This window comes from Aedes aegypti, chromosome 3, assembly GCF_002204515.2.
Source record: "Aedes aegypti strain LVP_AGWG chromosome 3, AaegL5.0 Primary Assembly, whole genome shotgun sequence".
Taxonomy (NCBI): Eukaryota; Metazoa; Arthropoda; class Insecta; order Diptera; family Culicidae; genus Aedes; species Aedes aegypti.
In genome coordinates, this window is record NC_035109.1 from 409,572,173 (window position 1) to 409,587,619 (window position 15,447).

Consider the following 15,447-nt stretch of genomic DNA (forward strand, 5'->3'; position numbering starts at 1 on the left):
TGATTTCTACTTGGTACATAACTACGATCTGGAAAACATTTCACATTACTGATCGATCCGGTCGATTTACAAGATTCACAATCATGCCTACGTAACTTTCAACACAGAAAGAAAAGCCATCGAAACAATTATCTTCCTCGAGACATATTCAGGCTCGAATAAGTGAATAGCAACAGGTACGTGAGGTGCTACATAAACGTGAGCATCAACAGTTGCGGAAAAATAGCAATTTTAATCGACTGACTTAATGGTGCCAATAATTGTGCATTGGTGAAATCAAAGGCGCCCGAAAGGAAGCGAATCGCATACTCTGCATTGTACTAGTTGAAAAGTAATTCAAGTTGAACAGGGTTCATGCTTAACTAGGGAAACGAGACTGATGTCGACTGATGATAACCGCATATATGTTATGACTGCAGAAACATAAATTGAGAATCAAAATACTGTTAATAGTTTGGTTGGCAGTACCTACTTGTGTGTGAATTGAGCTAATTTCAATAAATTCTCAAACACATTCTTGATCTTGGTACTACATCCTTCTCAACTTAAAGTTATATTGGCAATTTCGCAGTTATTAACTGATACTTTTCTTTGCCGAAATTGCTGTGAATGGCACTTATGCTGGCAATCAAAGAAATACTCATGAAACAATTTCATTTATTAGCATAATAAATCTTCGAGCTGTTTAGTGGAATCCCGACTAGACGGAAGAAACAAGATTATAACAGAACGTGTTTCTCTGATATGATTTTTTTATATCACCAGTTGTTATAAAACATGTACCGTTAGTAGTTAAAATAACAAAAATTCTAACAAAATTCGCCCCAAATAAAACTAAAATAAAACAAACCCTGTTACAATCATACCAAAATTGTAACAGAATGTGTTGCAAGGATGTTACAAAATAACAAAATTATTGCAAACTATGTTACTGTTTATGACACCGGATGTTATTTGCAACAAACTTATAGATGCGATGTCAAAAATATAACAAATGTTGTTATAAATGTGTTACTAAAAATATAACAAGTTGAGAACAAAGCCATCTTGATAACAACATTTTATCAACTTCTGTTATTTTTAACTACTGCTGATAGGAATGTGTTATAATCTTGTTATGTGGTTCTGGTCGGGATACCTGTATGTTGCAGAAAGCCGAATTCAGTAGGGGAAGGTGGTCCAATTCGGACCATCAAGCATTTATCAATACTGCCGCTACTGTAAAAATCGTGTGTACCGTTTTTCTAGCCACCGTCTGGCTTGGATCTAACACAATAAATTTGACGCTTTTCAATTATTTCTATTGATTTTTATATTACTTTGTTGTTTCTAGTGTACTATCGGTTAGCATTATTTCCAAGCTTCTGTAATTGTCAATAACTCTCCAATATTTATTTGTTATTTTATAATCGAATCCCCCAAGCTTAAGCTTTCATCTGACCATATGGTTTTGAATCTCAGGTTTTTAAATGTCTATGCACTGTTTGTACTCAACTAGTTTGAACATCTCAAAACGTGTATTGGTCCAATCTGGATTTTTTGATATGGTTCAACACGGACCTCTTGATTTCCAACAAGCAGTCAGTGTATTTCATAAGCTCCAACCCGTGAAAGTCTTCTTGACTTGCCGGAAAATCACAGAAGTTGTAATATTGATGGATGGTGCTTTTGTTTCTGATGGGGTCAAATAAAAATCTTCGAAAAAATGTATGAAATACGGTATACAAGTCGGACTCGATTATCCGGAGTATCGATTTTTTTTTTCAATCCGGATAATCGAATCCTCCGGATAATCGAATCACTATAAAAAAATAGAAATCTTCGATAAAAGAACTTAAATATTATTTTATTTTTGTTGTTTTATTTATATGATGCGGTGGCGTAGCCAGAAATTGTTTCTAGGAACAGTAGTGGTCTTTACAGGAAAATAAAATTTTTGATCAGCATACACAAAAAAACACTTTTCTTAAATACGTTCAAAACTCCAAAACCATTCATATTATATATTGCAATACCCCATTATCCCAGATTTATGCATAAAAATTGAAAAACAATAATACCAAAAAACAGGTTCCGGATAATCGAGTCTAAAATTCCGGATAATCGCATCCCGGATAATCGAGTCCGACCTGTACCACCAAACAAAGGAATCAATAACCCAGCTACTTGGAAAGCATCTCCATTAATACCACTACCTGTTTTGGATACAACTTTCAAAATTTGTTTGACAATACGAAACAAAAAAACGTATACGAGTGCTGAGAACAATACAATCATCTTTCCTTTACCCGATATAATGTTTTTGAACATGAAAATAATTACTTTAAAATAGCTAACTTTGACCCTTAAATCTCGCATAACTTGCGATCTTGCCCTAAAAGCCATTGGTAACCCGGTGTGTAGCTCCTTGTTCCTAAGCAAATGAATGGACCATGATGAAAACTATCATCACTGGGAGACAGAGGAGGATCTTCTCTTCATCGTAGTATAGTTGAATAACGTTTAAATCCATTTGTTTGCTCGGTAACAACAAGCTACACACTCGGTTACCAATGGCTTTTAGGGCGAGATCACAAGTTATGCGAGAAATGTATGTCAATACTTAGGGGCCCAGATAGCCGTAGCGGTAAACGCGCAGCTATTCAGCATGACCATGCTGGGGGTCGTGGGTTCGAATCCCGCTAGTCGAGGATCTTTTCGTAAAAGAAATTTTCTCGATTCCCAGGGCATAGAGTATCATCGTACCTGCCACACGATGTACACATGCAGAAATGGTCAATCGGCAAAGAAAGCTCTCAGTTAATAACTGTGGAAGTGCTCATTAGAACACTAATCTGAGAAGCAGGCTTTGTCCCAGTTGGGACGTAATGCCAGAAAGAAGACGAAGAAGGAGAAGAAGTATGTCAATGGGGCTCTGCACTGTTTTGATTTTGTATGAGATTTTGACTTTTACTGGCCTTATTGTTTACAAATTCTGTGGAAGTGTGAAAGAGAAAGAAAGATTTCTGTGCAGAGGCCCATACTTCTCTTGAGTTGTGTTTGACCCTTCGACCTTGACGCTTACTCCTGCGGGGGCGATGAGGGCAGGATCAAACATGTCGCGCATCGGTCGAGTTAAGTGAAAAAGTGACGCGATCGGTTAGGTTAGTTGTGTTTGATCCTTCGACGCCACGGATCCTTAGTAGTGTTTGATCTATTGATCGCGTCGCTTGCTCTTGCATGGGTGAGTGATGAACACTTGGTTCGGGGTACAATGTGATCATCAAAATATATCGCGAATCCGATTAGGCGTGATTATATCATGGATCGTATCACCAACCACTGGTGACTCCGTGTAGAGATTTTCAACCGATGTGTGGTTCGTCATCATGATAATCGTATAAAACGCTAAATATTTGTGGTTAGTTTTGTATTGGAATTTATATTTTGTATTTTATGTTTCTTTCTCTTTAAAGTGCCAGCTCTACTCTGTCACTAAGTGTCCATTTTGTCCCATCAGGAAAAGAAACCCTAAATGAATGAAAAACCGACTTGTCAAGTCTAGTACACGACACTGAAGCCGGCCTTACAGTAAACAAATCAACTATATTTTTGAATACAGTATATAAAATTAAATATTTAATAAAAACTAGACTATCGGACGAATTGCAGTTATTAATCTTTAAATCCTTATTTGGTGAGGTGTAAGTATTATAATTTCCAAACCAAATAAAATCAAATCAAATTCGGTTCAAAATTAATGATAAAAACAGGATTCGCACCCACGACCCCCAGCTTTGTTTTGCTGAACGTGAGGTCTTGCTCAATACATGAGAAGACTTAATGATGTTTTCCATAAAATATACATTTTTCAAGGGGCCTTCCTTAGTAAAGCAAAACCATATCTGGGTTTGATTATCGATAGGTCCAGGAGCTTTTCGCAATGGAAATTTCCTTGACTTCCCTGGACATAGACTGTCATCGTGCCTGCTACGGAAATGGCAGCTCTGGTAAAAAAAAAGATGGCTCTGTTCCAGGAATGTAAGGCCAAGAAGCAGAAGAAGAAGATAGTTCTTAAGCTTTGCACATACTGCCATTCTACGCCTACCTGTCCCTTGTTCTACCTCTACTTAAAACTTATGTATCATGGACAAATAGGGTAGGTGTACCAGTTATGGACATAATGGTTCCCCATTTCGCCATACTGGATAATTTGATTATCTTCAAAATCTTAATCATTCTGTGTGTTTAAGTAGTTTGATATCAAATATATCTTGATGTTGAAACATTCCAAAATATTCAAAATGTGAAAGTTTTCTAGAAAACACATATGGCCAAATAGGGAACCACTATAGCCATAACTTTCCCTACTGCATCATTCTGGCCGTTTTCAAATCCTATGGACATTGTTTTGTTTCTATTCATGAAAACTAGAATTGTTCGTGGGAATTTTAAAGTTGAGTTTTAGATAATTAGGTTATTTAATATTCTAAACATGCGATTAAAAATTATCCAACTTCCAAATTTTGAAATTTCTTGGTGCACTAAAACTATGTTTTTTAAGCGACTAGAAATTAATATATAAACCCAATTCGATTGATAAAAACCCTTTATGCAAATGTGAATCATAAAGATGACCAGGAGTGTTTTATCCTACTGCTAAATTTCTTTGGTAAAGTGACAGCAACGATAGCTTTTATCCTGTTGTTCGATATCAAAAGTTTTGGCCTTTCTGTGTATTCCTTTAACACATCGGTAAGACATCGTCGTCGGCCAAGTCATACAAAAGGAACCAGATTTTAGAACGGTTTGCTTGTAGGAATAGTTGTCGTTTTCTGCAATGGTGCTCTGTTTCATCGTTCGCCCAACCCATGTTTTCCTTCCATTATGTTATCCCCGAAGAAGAAAGCAGCATCTGGGACTATTTAAATGACTGCATCTTGAGTAATTTAAGAAATAATTTCCCTATTAGGTATTGTCAGTATCGTTAGAGTGAGCTCAGAAAACGAAATGCTCTGCTCACCTCCCTTGATTAGCTGTTACCATTGTTCGGACTAGTTTTTATTTATCGCTCTGTTCTGCGTAAAACATGACATGCTTTCGCAAACGTGTCTCTGGAGCATCGCTTGTCGGCAAAACTTGTTCTTGTTTTCCCAGGAATTTATGTCCCTTCATGTTTTGTAAGATTCATTCACGTTATGATCAGTTCATTTGCGTCGAGCGCGTCAAAACGGATTTATGAACATTGAGCGCTTCCATATTGTGCATCACACAACTCATAATTGCAATTATCCCAAATCAGGAACGTATATTTCTGATATCTTACCTGTTCCGTAGTGAGACAATACAAATTTCCAGCATACCGATGTGGTTTTCTTGAATCATCGACAAATTCCTATACGATTTATAGCTGTGTCAGTGTTTAACGTTACTGCTTAAAATAGACATAATTAAGTTATCAAAGCGTTTTTCCACATACTAGACAATCACGATTCAAAACACACCTACACAAGCTATCGAAGAATATCAAATCAATCGAAGTAACGTTCTAATCTGATTATTTTAACGCATCAAAAATGCGTTTTCATGTACATTTAGCATAAATAAAGAGAACATTTATTTAAACGGAAGGAACTAGTTTCACTATGAAATCGTATTGTTGATTTTTTTTTCGAAGTTCATCAGATGTAAGTTCTAAAAATAAAGAAATTCATCGTGTTCTTTGATATGTTCCTATACTTTTAATCCAATATTTAAATCGCCATGAATTTTCCATTTTTCGATATTTTTGCTATAACTTTTTTTCCATATTTTTTACAATTTTTCCACCAGTTCTGAGCATAAAAAATATTGGAAAAATTCAGATGTTCTTTGGGGGACCACAACTCCTTATATACAGTTTCTTCAACCGCCTGTTTGTTTAGTCAATTCATCAAAAAATAAATAAAATGTGAGCAACATAATTTCAAGTATAGGAAGCTTCACTAACCCTCAAAGTCCCGGAACAAACCTTTTATATTGAGACTAATCCTCAGAAACAAGAAAGTTTAATCAGATGCGGTTTTCAATGAGATCTATGGGATGAGTTAGACTTCCTGCTTGTGTTTTTTTTTTTTTTTCAAACCGGAAGTTCATGTCTGCAGCTACTTCAACATCATGAAATCATCCCATGAAAGACATCAAATCTCAATATTGTCAATTTTACCATATATGGCCAAGACTGAGTTGTAGGGTCACTTCCACTGAACCAGTAACAAAAATTCCGACATCTAAACTCTAAATCAAACATCCAAAAACTATTTCATGTTTGAAAATATGGATTATTGTTGCTGAGCACTTCAGTAGCGAGCGATTCATTTCTCCAATCCTCTTATAAAGTAACTAATAAAATTATAGAATTTCCTTAAAATTTAACATAGAGTTAAAGATTTTGCTTGCTTAAGCTGCATTGCTATCATCAAATTGAAGTATTGAAACGTTTTTCAAATAAATTAGTCGACCTCAAATTTGTTCGGTAATAGCTGTTTGAAGTGATCAAGATGGACGGTGTTTTTAGCGGATTTAATAGTACATGTCGGACTCGATTATCTGGAGTATCGATTTTAGTTAACTCCAGATAATCGAGTTCTCCGGATATATAATTGAATCACTGAAAGATAAACTAAAATCTGCGATAAAAGAACCTAAATATTATCTTTTCTCGTTGTTTTATTTATATGGTGCAGTGGTCTAGCCAGAAATTATTTCTAGGATCGTGAGGAGTCTTGAGAAGAAAATTATTTTTTTGACCAGCATACACGAAAAAAACATTTTTCAAACCACCTTTTCCTTCCTACATCCAAAACTGCTAAAACATTTATATTGTATATTGCAATACTAAATTAAATAAAAGTTTTGCATAAAAACCGAAAAACAAAATATCAAAAAACACACTCCGGATAATCGAGTCGAAAATTTCGGATAAACAAATCCAAGATAATCGAGTCACCGGATAATCGAGTCTCCGGATAATCGAGTCCGACCTGTATCCAATTTTGCTAACTTATTCAACTTGTGTTTTGGGCTACAAAAGAAATCGAAAAGGAAATTCAGTCAGTCTTAAATTATAAATATACGACTGAGAAATACATATTTGCAAAAAAAAAAAAATACATGTACTCATTCTTCAAAATCCACCAGTTTTTAATCAGGAGATGTTAGATGTAAGTGAAGTAGTCGTGGGTAAAAAACATAACAGTATTCACAAGGTTTCAAGTTTGTTCTGCAGAAACAATTACTAAAATGGTCTTTTAATCTGATGAACCTGAAGCGTAACTGGTTTCAGTATAACATTTAACAAATTTTATTGCAACATCTACGACCTTACTCGGTTATAGTTTTGCTTTCATATTTGAATGCAATTGCTTCTCTGTCGTCTACTTACCAGCAGTTCATCTCTGTTCCCAACGTCTGAAAGGCACATTTATCGAATGATTTATAATTTTGAAAATGAAGCATTCAAAAGTATTCAAAATAAACTTCGCTCGCTGCGTCATTGTTCGTTTCGCTTTTTTTTTTGTTAAACTTTACCATAACTCTTATACTCAAACATTTCCCAGGAACAACGATTCGTATTGTACCTCATTTAAAATAATTTATTTTAGCAAAAATCTAGATAATTGATCACAAATTATCGAAGCTAGTTTTAAAATTTGTAATCATACTTAAAACGCGAGTTTGTCATTTTTTTTCGGGGCTAGACGCACTTCCCATAAGCTTTATACAGCTACTTATATAATATTTATGTATTACCCTAATATATTTAGGTAATAGTCGTTGCTCTAAGACCATTAAGCACATAGCTCTACAATATTATTATGCATAATTATAAGCGTTTTGTATTTGGCCGAGAAGAATAACAGAGTTTTTTCTTTTGTTAGATCAACAAAAGTTCTCAATACATTGCTTTGATCAATAACTTTCGTCTCTTCAACCAGAATTAATAACGAACCGATTTTTTGTATTCATGCTGTTAACTGACAGAAAGATCATAAAAATAAGATAACGTGTCGTGTAGATGATGACATTCTTTAGCACTTATTTTACTGTCAAAAAGAATTTTGATTTGTGAACTAAATGTATCCTGCAGCAGAAGCGGAAACTTCACAGCAGTGAAATAAAATATAAAGGGAATGTATCATGATGCCACCATGAGGGTTCGAACTCGAGAATCGATCAAAACTATTTCACCCATGTGATCAGAATTCCATTTTTTGTTGCCCACACAACTCTTTAATAATTTTTATATCCATTTATCGTCACACTGTGATGAAGCATTATAGAATCCCAGAGGCCAGTACTCACAAATTGTTCAGGAACGCTTCAAAATTGGCGTTCGATTCCAACACAGTTTTTGCTACCATAACGCAATTTTATTTATGGTGGCGTTCCTTTGCGCCGCCTTTGTTTTACGGAATTCCACTGGGGACTCTTTTTGGTTCGAGTATGCAACGCTTGGTTTCGATAGCCATTCCACATGAGATTCGCGACTTGATTTATTTAATATGCAACTTCTTTGACTTCCTTCTCTTCAACTGTGCAAACAGTTTCATTTTCTACACATCTTTTTGTATCTTTTCATGCCACCAGAGTCATACCGAACATATGCCATTCAAGTGCGAATATTGTGCTCGTTTGTTCAAACACAAGAGGTCAAGGGATCGTCATACCAAGCTGCATACGGGAGATCGACGATATCGGTGTCCTCATTGTGAGGCGGCATTTTCAAGAAGGTAAATTTATTTCATGGGATCAAAATACTTTGTACAAATAAAAAAATATATGTTTACAGTGATCATTTGAAAATTCATATGAAAACCCACGACAACCAGAAGCCATTTCAGTGTACAATTTGTAATCGGGGTTACAATACTGCAGCAGCCCTAACAAGTCACATGCAGAATCATAAAAAACAGATAGCCCTAACAGGAAGTCCAAATTTAACCTACAGTCCACGGTCAACAAGTTCGTTATCAAGTAGCGCATCGAATCCCAAACGAAAGTTCTCACCTTACGAGCAGAATTTGATGATGGTTAACCGATCTAAATTGCTCAAATCTGGGGAGTTATCCTGTATGTATTGTACTCAAAATGACTTTTCTAATATCGAACAGTTGGGAGCACATGTGCAGTCCATGCACAGCAATATACTATTGAATGAAAATAACTTTCATCGACATACTCCCGATTCATTTATACCATTCCCACCAGTATCCTGTGAGTTTTGTACAATGAAATTTCCTTCAGTTCCGTTGATGTTAAATCATCTAAAAACAAGTCATTTGGATAAAATAAATAATACAAATAACTACTTGGAGCAGCTCAATAAAAATCTAATGAGTACGTATACATCGTTCTATGGCGCTAAATTTTTCGATGAAAAACATGACACTGAAGAGCAACCGGAAGTAAAAAATGAGCGATCACCCAGTGAAAAGAGCCTAAAAGATGAAAACGGAAATGATGAAGCCCCCGCCGCTGAGGAATCAAAGTCCATCAAACAGGAGAAAAAAGACGAAAATGATAACTCCCAAGGCGCTCTCGAGCAACTTGCTCCAACAGACCTAAGTCAACCACGTTTAAAGAAACTTAAATCAGAGAACGAGAATCATTCGACTCCAAATCAAGAATTTGGAAAAAATCCAGAAGGTAGCCAGAATTTTGCACCTGGATCGATATTATCAAATCCACCAGGAGCCTACCTTTGCAATCAATGCAACGCAGCATTGCCTGATTTTGAATCTTTCCGCACACATCTGAAAGCGCATCTTGAGCAAGGTGCGGCAACATCATCGTTCCTTTGCCAACAATGTGGTATCACACTAGGAGATCAGCAAGACTATGAAAAGCACGTAACTGGGCACTACATTATAACCAGCACTGAGTATGTTTGCGATCCAAATTGTTCCAAAGCTTTCTCTAAAACGGAAGAGCTACACAAACATTTATACGATTCCCATACTCAAGTGATATACAAATGCATTTTGTGTAAAGAAAATTTCGATAGCAAAGTTACCATTCAGGTTCACTATGCCGTTGCTCACTCCAATGAAGTAAAGCTCTATAGATGTTCGGCTTGTGCGGAAGCTTTTCGTTCAGAACGAGAATTTAGGTAAGAATTTGTAGAACTTGAAGAATAAGTATAATTTATTAATTGTTTTTTTTTTTTTAATAGAAATCACATCAGGTCAAGACATATTACACCTGGTGCCGTACAATGCGTGTTTTGTAGAGTTGTGTGTTCATCCGAACTAGAAATGCAATTTCATCTGGCTGCGCATGCAAGAAAGTTTAAGTAAGAATAAATAACGTCCTAATTCAATGCTATGAATTAATGATTTTCTTTCTCTTTTCCTATTCTAAGATGTCCCGCTTGTCCAGAATCATTCCACGTCGAATTTTTGTTAGACAGACACATGCAAACTCATCATAGTCACAAAGAAATTTCCAATGCGACAGCAATAACACCGAGCCCGGTTCATAGTGTAGGAAACACGAATAACCTTGATTATTTGCAATTACAAGGACAAATGGCTGCAGCTGCTGCTGGCTGGCAAAATTTGTATGCAGCGAATAAACTGTACAATCCGTTGCATGTGGATACTCTGAACCCTATGAAACACCCTAGCTTTCTACATGGATTCTACGACAGTTTAGGCAAATCACATGCGCAACGTTATCTTGAACAGTCTAAGAAAGGATTTGTTAGTCCAAATAATGCACCACCGTCGAAAGCTTTGCTTAATCTGTACAATCAACGATCAGCTGCTATAAATGGATTATACTCACCAGATCATAATACACCCAACACTGGCGGAAGTTCACAATCTGCTTCGTCGTCCAATTCTACGGGAACGACTAAAACTCCGCATATCTACTCGCCAACGACCTTATTGCACAGATATAGCGCAAGTACTTCCGGCTTGACACCTACAACGACGAATGCTGAAGGATCTTCTGCTGGATCGGACAAGCAACATGCCTCGAATTCCAATGTGAACACCAGTTCCGCCAACTACTATAGTTGTGGAATTTGTGAGAGAAACGATTTTGGAACCGAGAACGAAGCACAAACGCATAGGAAAATTGTACATAATCTTAAAACTGGAGTCAGCTTAAGGTGTGCCTACTGTAGTGGAGATTTCCGGTCAAGGTAAATATAAATAGTATTATGTACCGATAATTTAAGCGACTTGAGAGCAAAAGATTTATTATTCAAAACACACGTAAATATAAATAGTATTATGTGTAATTTTTTTTTTTTTTTCTTTCTTTATTAACGAGATTTTTAGCCCTGGGCTAGTTCATCTCGGATGTGTAAATATAAATTGTATTATGTACCGATAATTAGAGCAAAAGGTTTATTATTCAAATCACACGTTTTTATTTATTTCAAAAGAAACAAGTGCGAACATGAATTTCAATACTTGTACGAGTGCGGAAAAATGTATGAAATTTCCTATTTTTAGTAACCCTCATTCATCAAAATATACCCTGTCTGTTTTTATGAGGGGTGGATCCTTTCACATATAGAAGTTTCCCATAATTTTAAGCGTATATGTTCTGTGTAATGGACATTTGGCATAATACCTTCTTTAAAATCCTACCTATTCTTGTATGAAACTGCTGTATGCGAAATGGGCCATCAACGTATTTTTACGCTAGATACACACCGAACAAAACTTTTTTGGTTCAAATTTGTAAGTGTAAAAAGTAGTATTTTTTTTTTTATTTGGCCTCTTGTTTCCATTGTTTGGCCATGTTTTGTCAACAAATAATTCACATATCAATATTACAATTAATAAAGAAATTTGCTATTGTTTTAAGTACATTCATATCTCTGCTACGTAGTATTAACTGTAGATCTGGAAATGCCCTTTCACCAACGATTTCGATCCAAACATTTCGTCGCCAATCCTCGTAGACGTTGCAGTCGAATAGGAGATGATCTGGCGAAGCTACGCCTTCACCACACTGGCAAGTGTCGTCTTCAACGATGTTATTCCGCTTGAGGTGTGACGGCAGTCTGGAGTGGTTGCTTATCAGTTTGGATAGAAGAACGATTTCTCTCCGTGAAAAACCAAAATCATTGAACCATGCTTGCGTTGAAACGATCGGAAGAATACTGTGACAATATCTGCCTTTAATGCCCGCATTCCAAGCTGATTTCCACAAGTTGATAGATCTTGTCCGAGTTGGATAAGCTATGTCCAAACATGTGAACCGATAGTAATCTGATCCACCCGATTGGCATGCTTCTTTTGCTGCTCCGTCAACTGCTTCGTTTAACGGAATATTTTGATGAGATGGTACCCATAGGAATGTAATGCTTGATCCCTTTTCTTCGATGGATTGAACCAATGCCTTAATTTCATACCACGCTGACGGGTGATAAGAGGTGATTTTTATGTTGGAAAGAGATTCAAGGCTACTTAAGCTATCCGTGAGTACTACATAGTCGGCCCTCGGCATAGCTGCGATAATTTGTGTGACTTTCCGTAGTGCAAGCAACTCCGCATGAAAAACAGAAACTTGATGCGGAAGTTTAATTTGGCTGATTGGCTGACCAAACGCATTTACTACCGCATAGGCAGTTCCATCAATTGTTTTGGAACCGTCTGTAGCCAGATTTGATGTATTCGGATATCGATGTTCAAGAAGATTTCGGACGACTTCGTTAGCTTTTAAGGATGAGTTTCTTGATAATTCGAACGATACCGTTTTGTCAACAGTTACCACTTTTTGTCTCATGCCTAATTCGAACTCAAAGCATGGCAGTACTTCGAATGTTTCCACTTGACGTCCTGTGCAAGCCGTGTACTGTAAAATACTACGACGGATCCAGGTTGAAGCAGAACCATCGATTGTCGTCTTCACAAATTCATCATTTCAAGATTTGATGGAATATCTTCGTTCAATGAATTTCATAGTTGCAGCTTCTCTTCTGATATCTAAAGGTGTTAGACCTGCCATCACCTCTAGAGAACCCGTATGACTTGTTTTCGTAGATCCAAGTGAAATACGTATGCAGTTCCATTGGATCCGGTCTAAAGTAATCGAATCTTTCTCGGAGGCGCCACGGAAAAATATAGACCCGTACTCCAAGATCGGTCTAACGCAAGATTTGTAGATGGTAAGAAGAGCGCCAGGATCGGCACCACATGCTTGGCCAGCAACGGACTTCATGAAGTTGATGAACAGTCCCGCGCGATGTTTAAGATAGAAGAAATGTTTTCCCCAGTGTAATGTAGGTGTTAAGTGAAGTCCTAGTAGCTTCAACGATGGACTGTACTCTAAAATTTGATCTTCCACTCGCAGCTGCGGCACATCGTCTACCATTCTTTTCGCAAAAACAATTGCTGTACACTTAGAAGGTGATACTTGTAAGCCAAGGTTGTTTATTTCGTGCACCATGCCATTGATTGCTTCTTGGGATTTATTTACACTATCCAGCATATTCGAACCACGTACCGCAATTGTTATATCATCAGCAAAGCCGACCCGAATAACAGCACCATCAGACGGCTTGAATAGTCCGTGAATCAGTAGATTGAAGCATAATGGGCTCAGTGGGGATCCTTGCGGCAGCCCTTTCCATGTTGTGCGTTCAATTTTACTCGTATCTCCCAGAGACACAACAAGATATCGTTCTTTAAATAGTGCATAAACCGACATGGATAGGCACTCAGCAACTCCCAATGATCTCATTTGTGCACCCGAGAATGTATTTGAACGTTGTCGTATGCTCCTTGGATGTCGATACTACAGGCTATCACGTGTTGTCTATTCTGAAACGCCGTTTGCACTTCATCGATGAGTAGATGGAGTGCGTCTAGGGTGCCCTTACCTTTCCGAAATCCGCAAATTCCATCAGGAAGAAGCTTGTGATTTTCAACATACCATTCAATTTTTTCTTTAACCATAGTCTCATAACTTTTACGGAGACATGACGCCAAGGCTATGGGGCGGAAAGAGTTAGCTTCTGATGGAGGTTTTCCAGGCTTCAGAATCGGAACCACTTGAAAGGTTTTCCAGGCCTCGGGGATGACACCTGTTTCAAAAATGGTGTTGTAAATTTTAATCAATAATTTCTTGGCTATGAATGGCAACCTCTGAATCACTGAGTAAGATATACCATCGACACCTGGAGCAGTGTCCTTTCCCTTCTGAATAACCGCCTCTAGCTCCAAAGTTGTGAAGCAAGAACTATGGTTATGGAAATTACAGTCACAATTTGGGAAGTTTATCACATTTTCCATTGTAGATGCAGGTGCAAGTTTGTCCAGAAATATGTTAATCTGTTGCTCATCACGTAATTGCCGATTTCCACCGGATGCACGGCCCTTGAATCTCCGTGCAAGCGTCCAAAGTGAGCTGACTGAAGTTTGGGAATCGAAACCGTCACAAAGCTGCTTCCAAGATTGCCTTTTTTTCACTTTCACCAGTCTTTTGAATTCGTTATCTGCTTCCACATATTCACAATACTTTTCATATTCTAGGGTACGACGCCAGACCTTGAACTTCGATCTAGAGTCCTGACGGGCTACGCTCAATTCATCGTCCCAGAAAGGTTGAGGTACCTTAAGACTTCCAACATGACGAGGGGGAGGTGAAGAATCTACCAAAGCGCTCCATAGAATATTGAAGAATTGTTCGTATGTTATTTCACTTTCCACACAAAGTATTGCACTTTCCACATTCGAATTGAATTTTTCCCAGTCCATTCTTCTGTAATTGATTGCAGGGAACCGTGTTTCTACCACCAGTTCTAGCGATCCACAGGATATGGGTAGATGATCACTACTGTTAGGATCCTCAATCACCTCCCAATTGAACATCAAGCTGATCTCCGCAGACACTAAAGTGAGGTCCAATGCACTAGCGGTTCGTGTAGCGTCGAATCTGGTGATACTACCATCATTAAGTATTACTAAATCGGAGTCCTCTAAAGCAGCGTGCAGATAATTGCCACGAGAGTTATGCCGAACATTCCCCCACATAGGATGTTTAGCATTCCAATCTCCAGTCAGCACACACGGGCGTGGTACACACCTAATTAATATTTCTAATTGATTCTGGGATACGGATGCATGTGGATGAATATAGAGCGAAACGATGGACATAACACCTACACAGCTGTGGAGTTGTAATCCGATCCATTCAATTCCATCGATCGAGGGTAATGTTAAAGCCTTAGGGTGCAACTCGTTTCTAGCAGCAACGAGTACCCCCATAGAGTTTCGCTGGTGATCCTTCCGAAAAACTCGAAAACCGGAAATGTCGAAGCTGGTCATGTTGTCTAAGTGTGTTTCGGATAAACACACTACCGATGATTGAAGGCTGTTAATGAGATGCAAGATGTTTGCCTTTTTGCTGGACGCTCCCCTACAATTCCACTGACGAATTTGTAGAGGTATACTTTGAACGGGG

At 37.5% G+C, this 15,447-nt stretch overlaps 1 protein-coding gene across 3 annotated transcripts in view; it reads left to right on the top strand.

Annotated features, from left to right (window-relative positions):
- Positions 1-15,447, top strand: part of LOC5573207 (zinc finger protein 423 homolog) — a 154,700-nt gene that overhangs the window by 136,549 nt on the left and 2,704 nt on the right. For all 3 annotated transcript variants that reach the window (XM_021848643.1, XM_021848644.1, XM_021848645.1), the window contains 4 exons: positions 8,608-8,750; positions 8,810-10,129; positions 10,193-10,312; positions 10,382-11,170. In XM_021848643.1, coding sequence (XP_021704335.1) covers positions 8,608-8,750; positions 8,810-10,129; positions 10,193-10,312; positions 10,382-11,170 — 2,372 coding nt within the window. The remainder of the gene's footprint in view (positions 1-8,607; positions 8,751-8,809; positions 10,130-10,192; positions 10,313-10,381; positions 11,171-15,447) is intronic.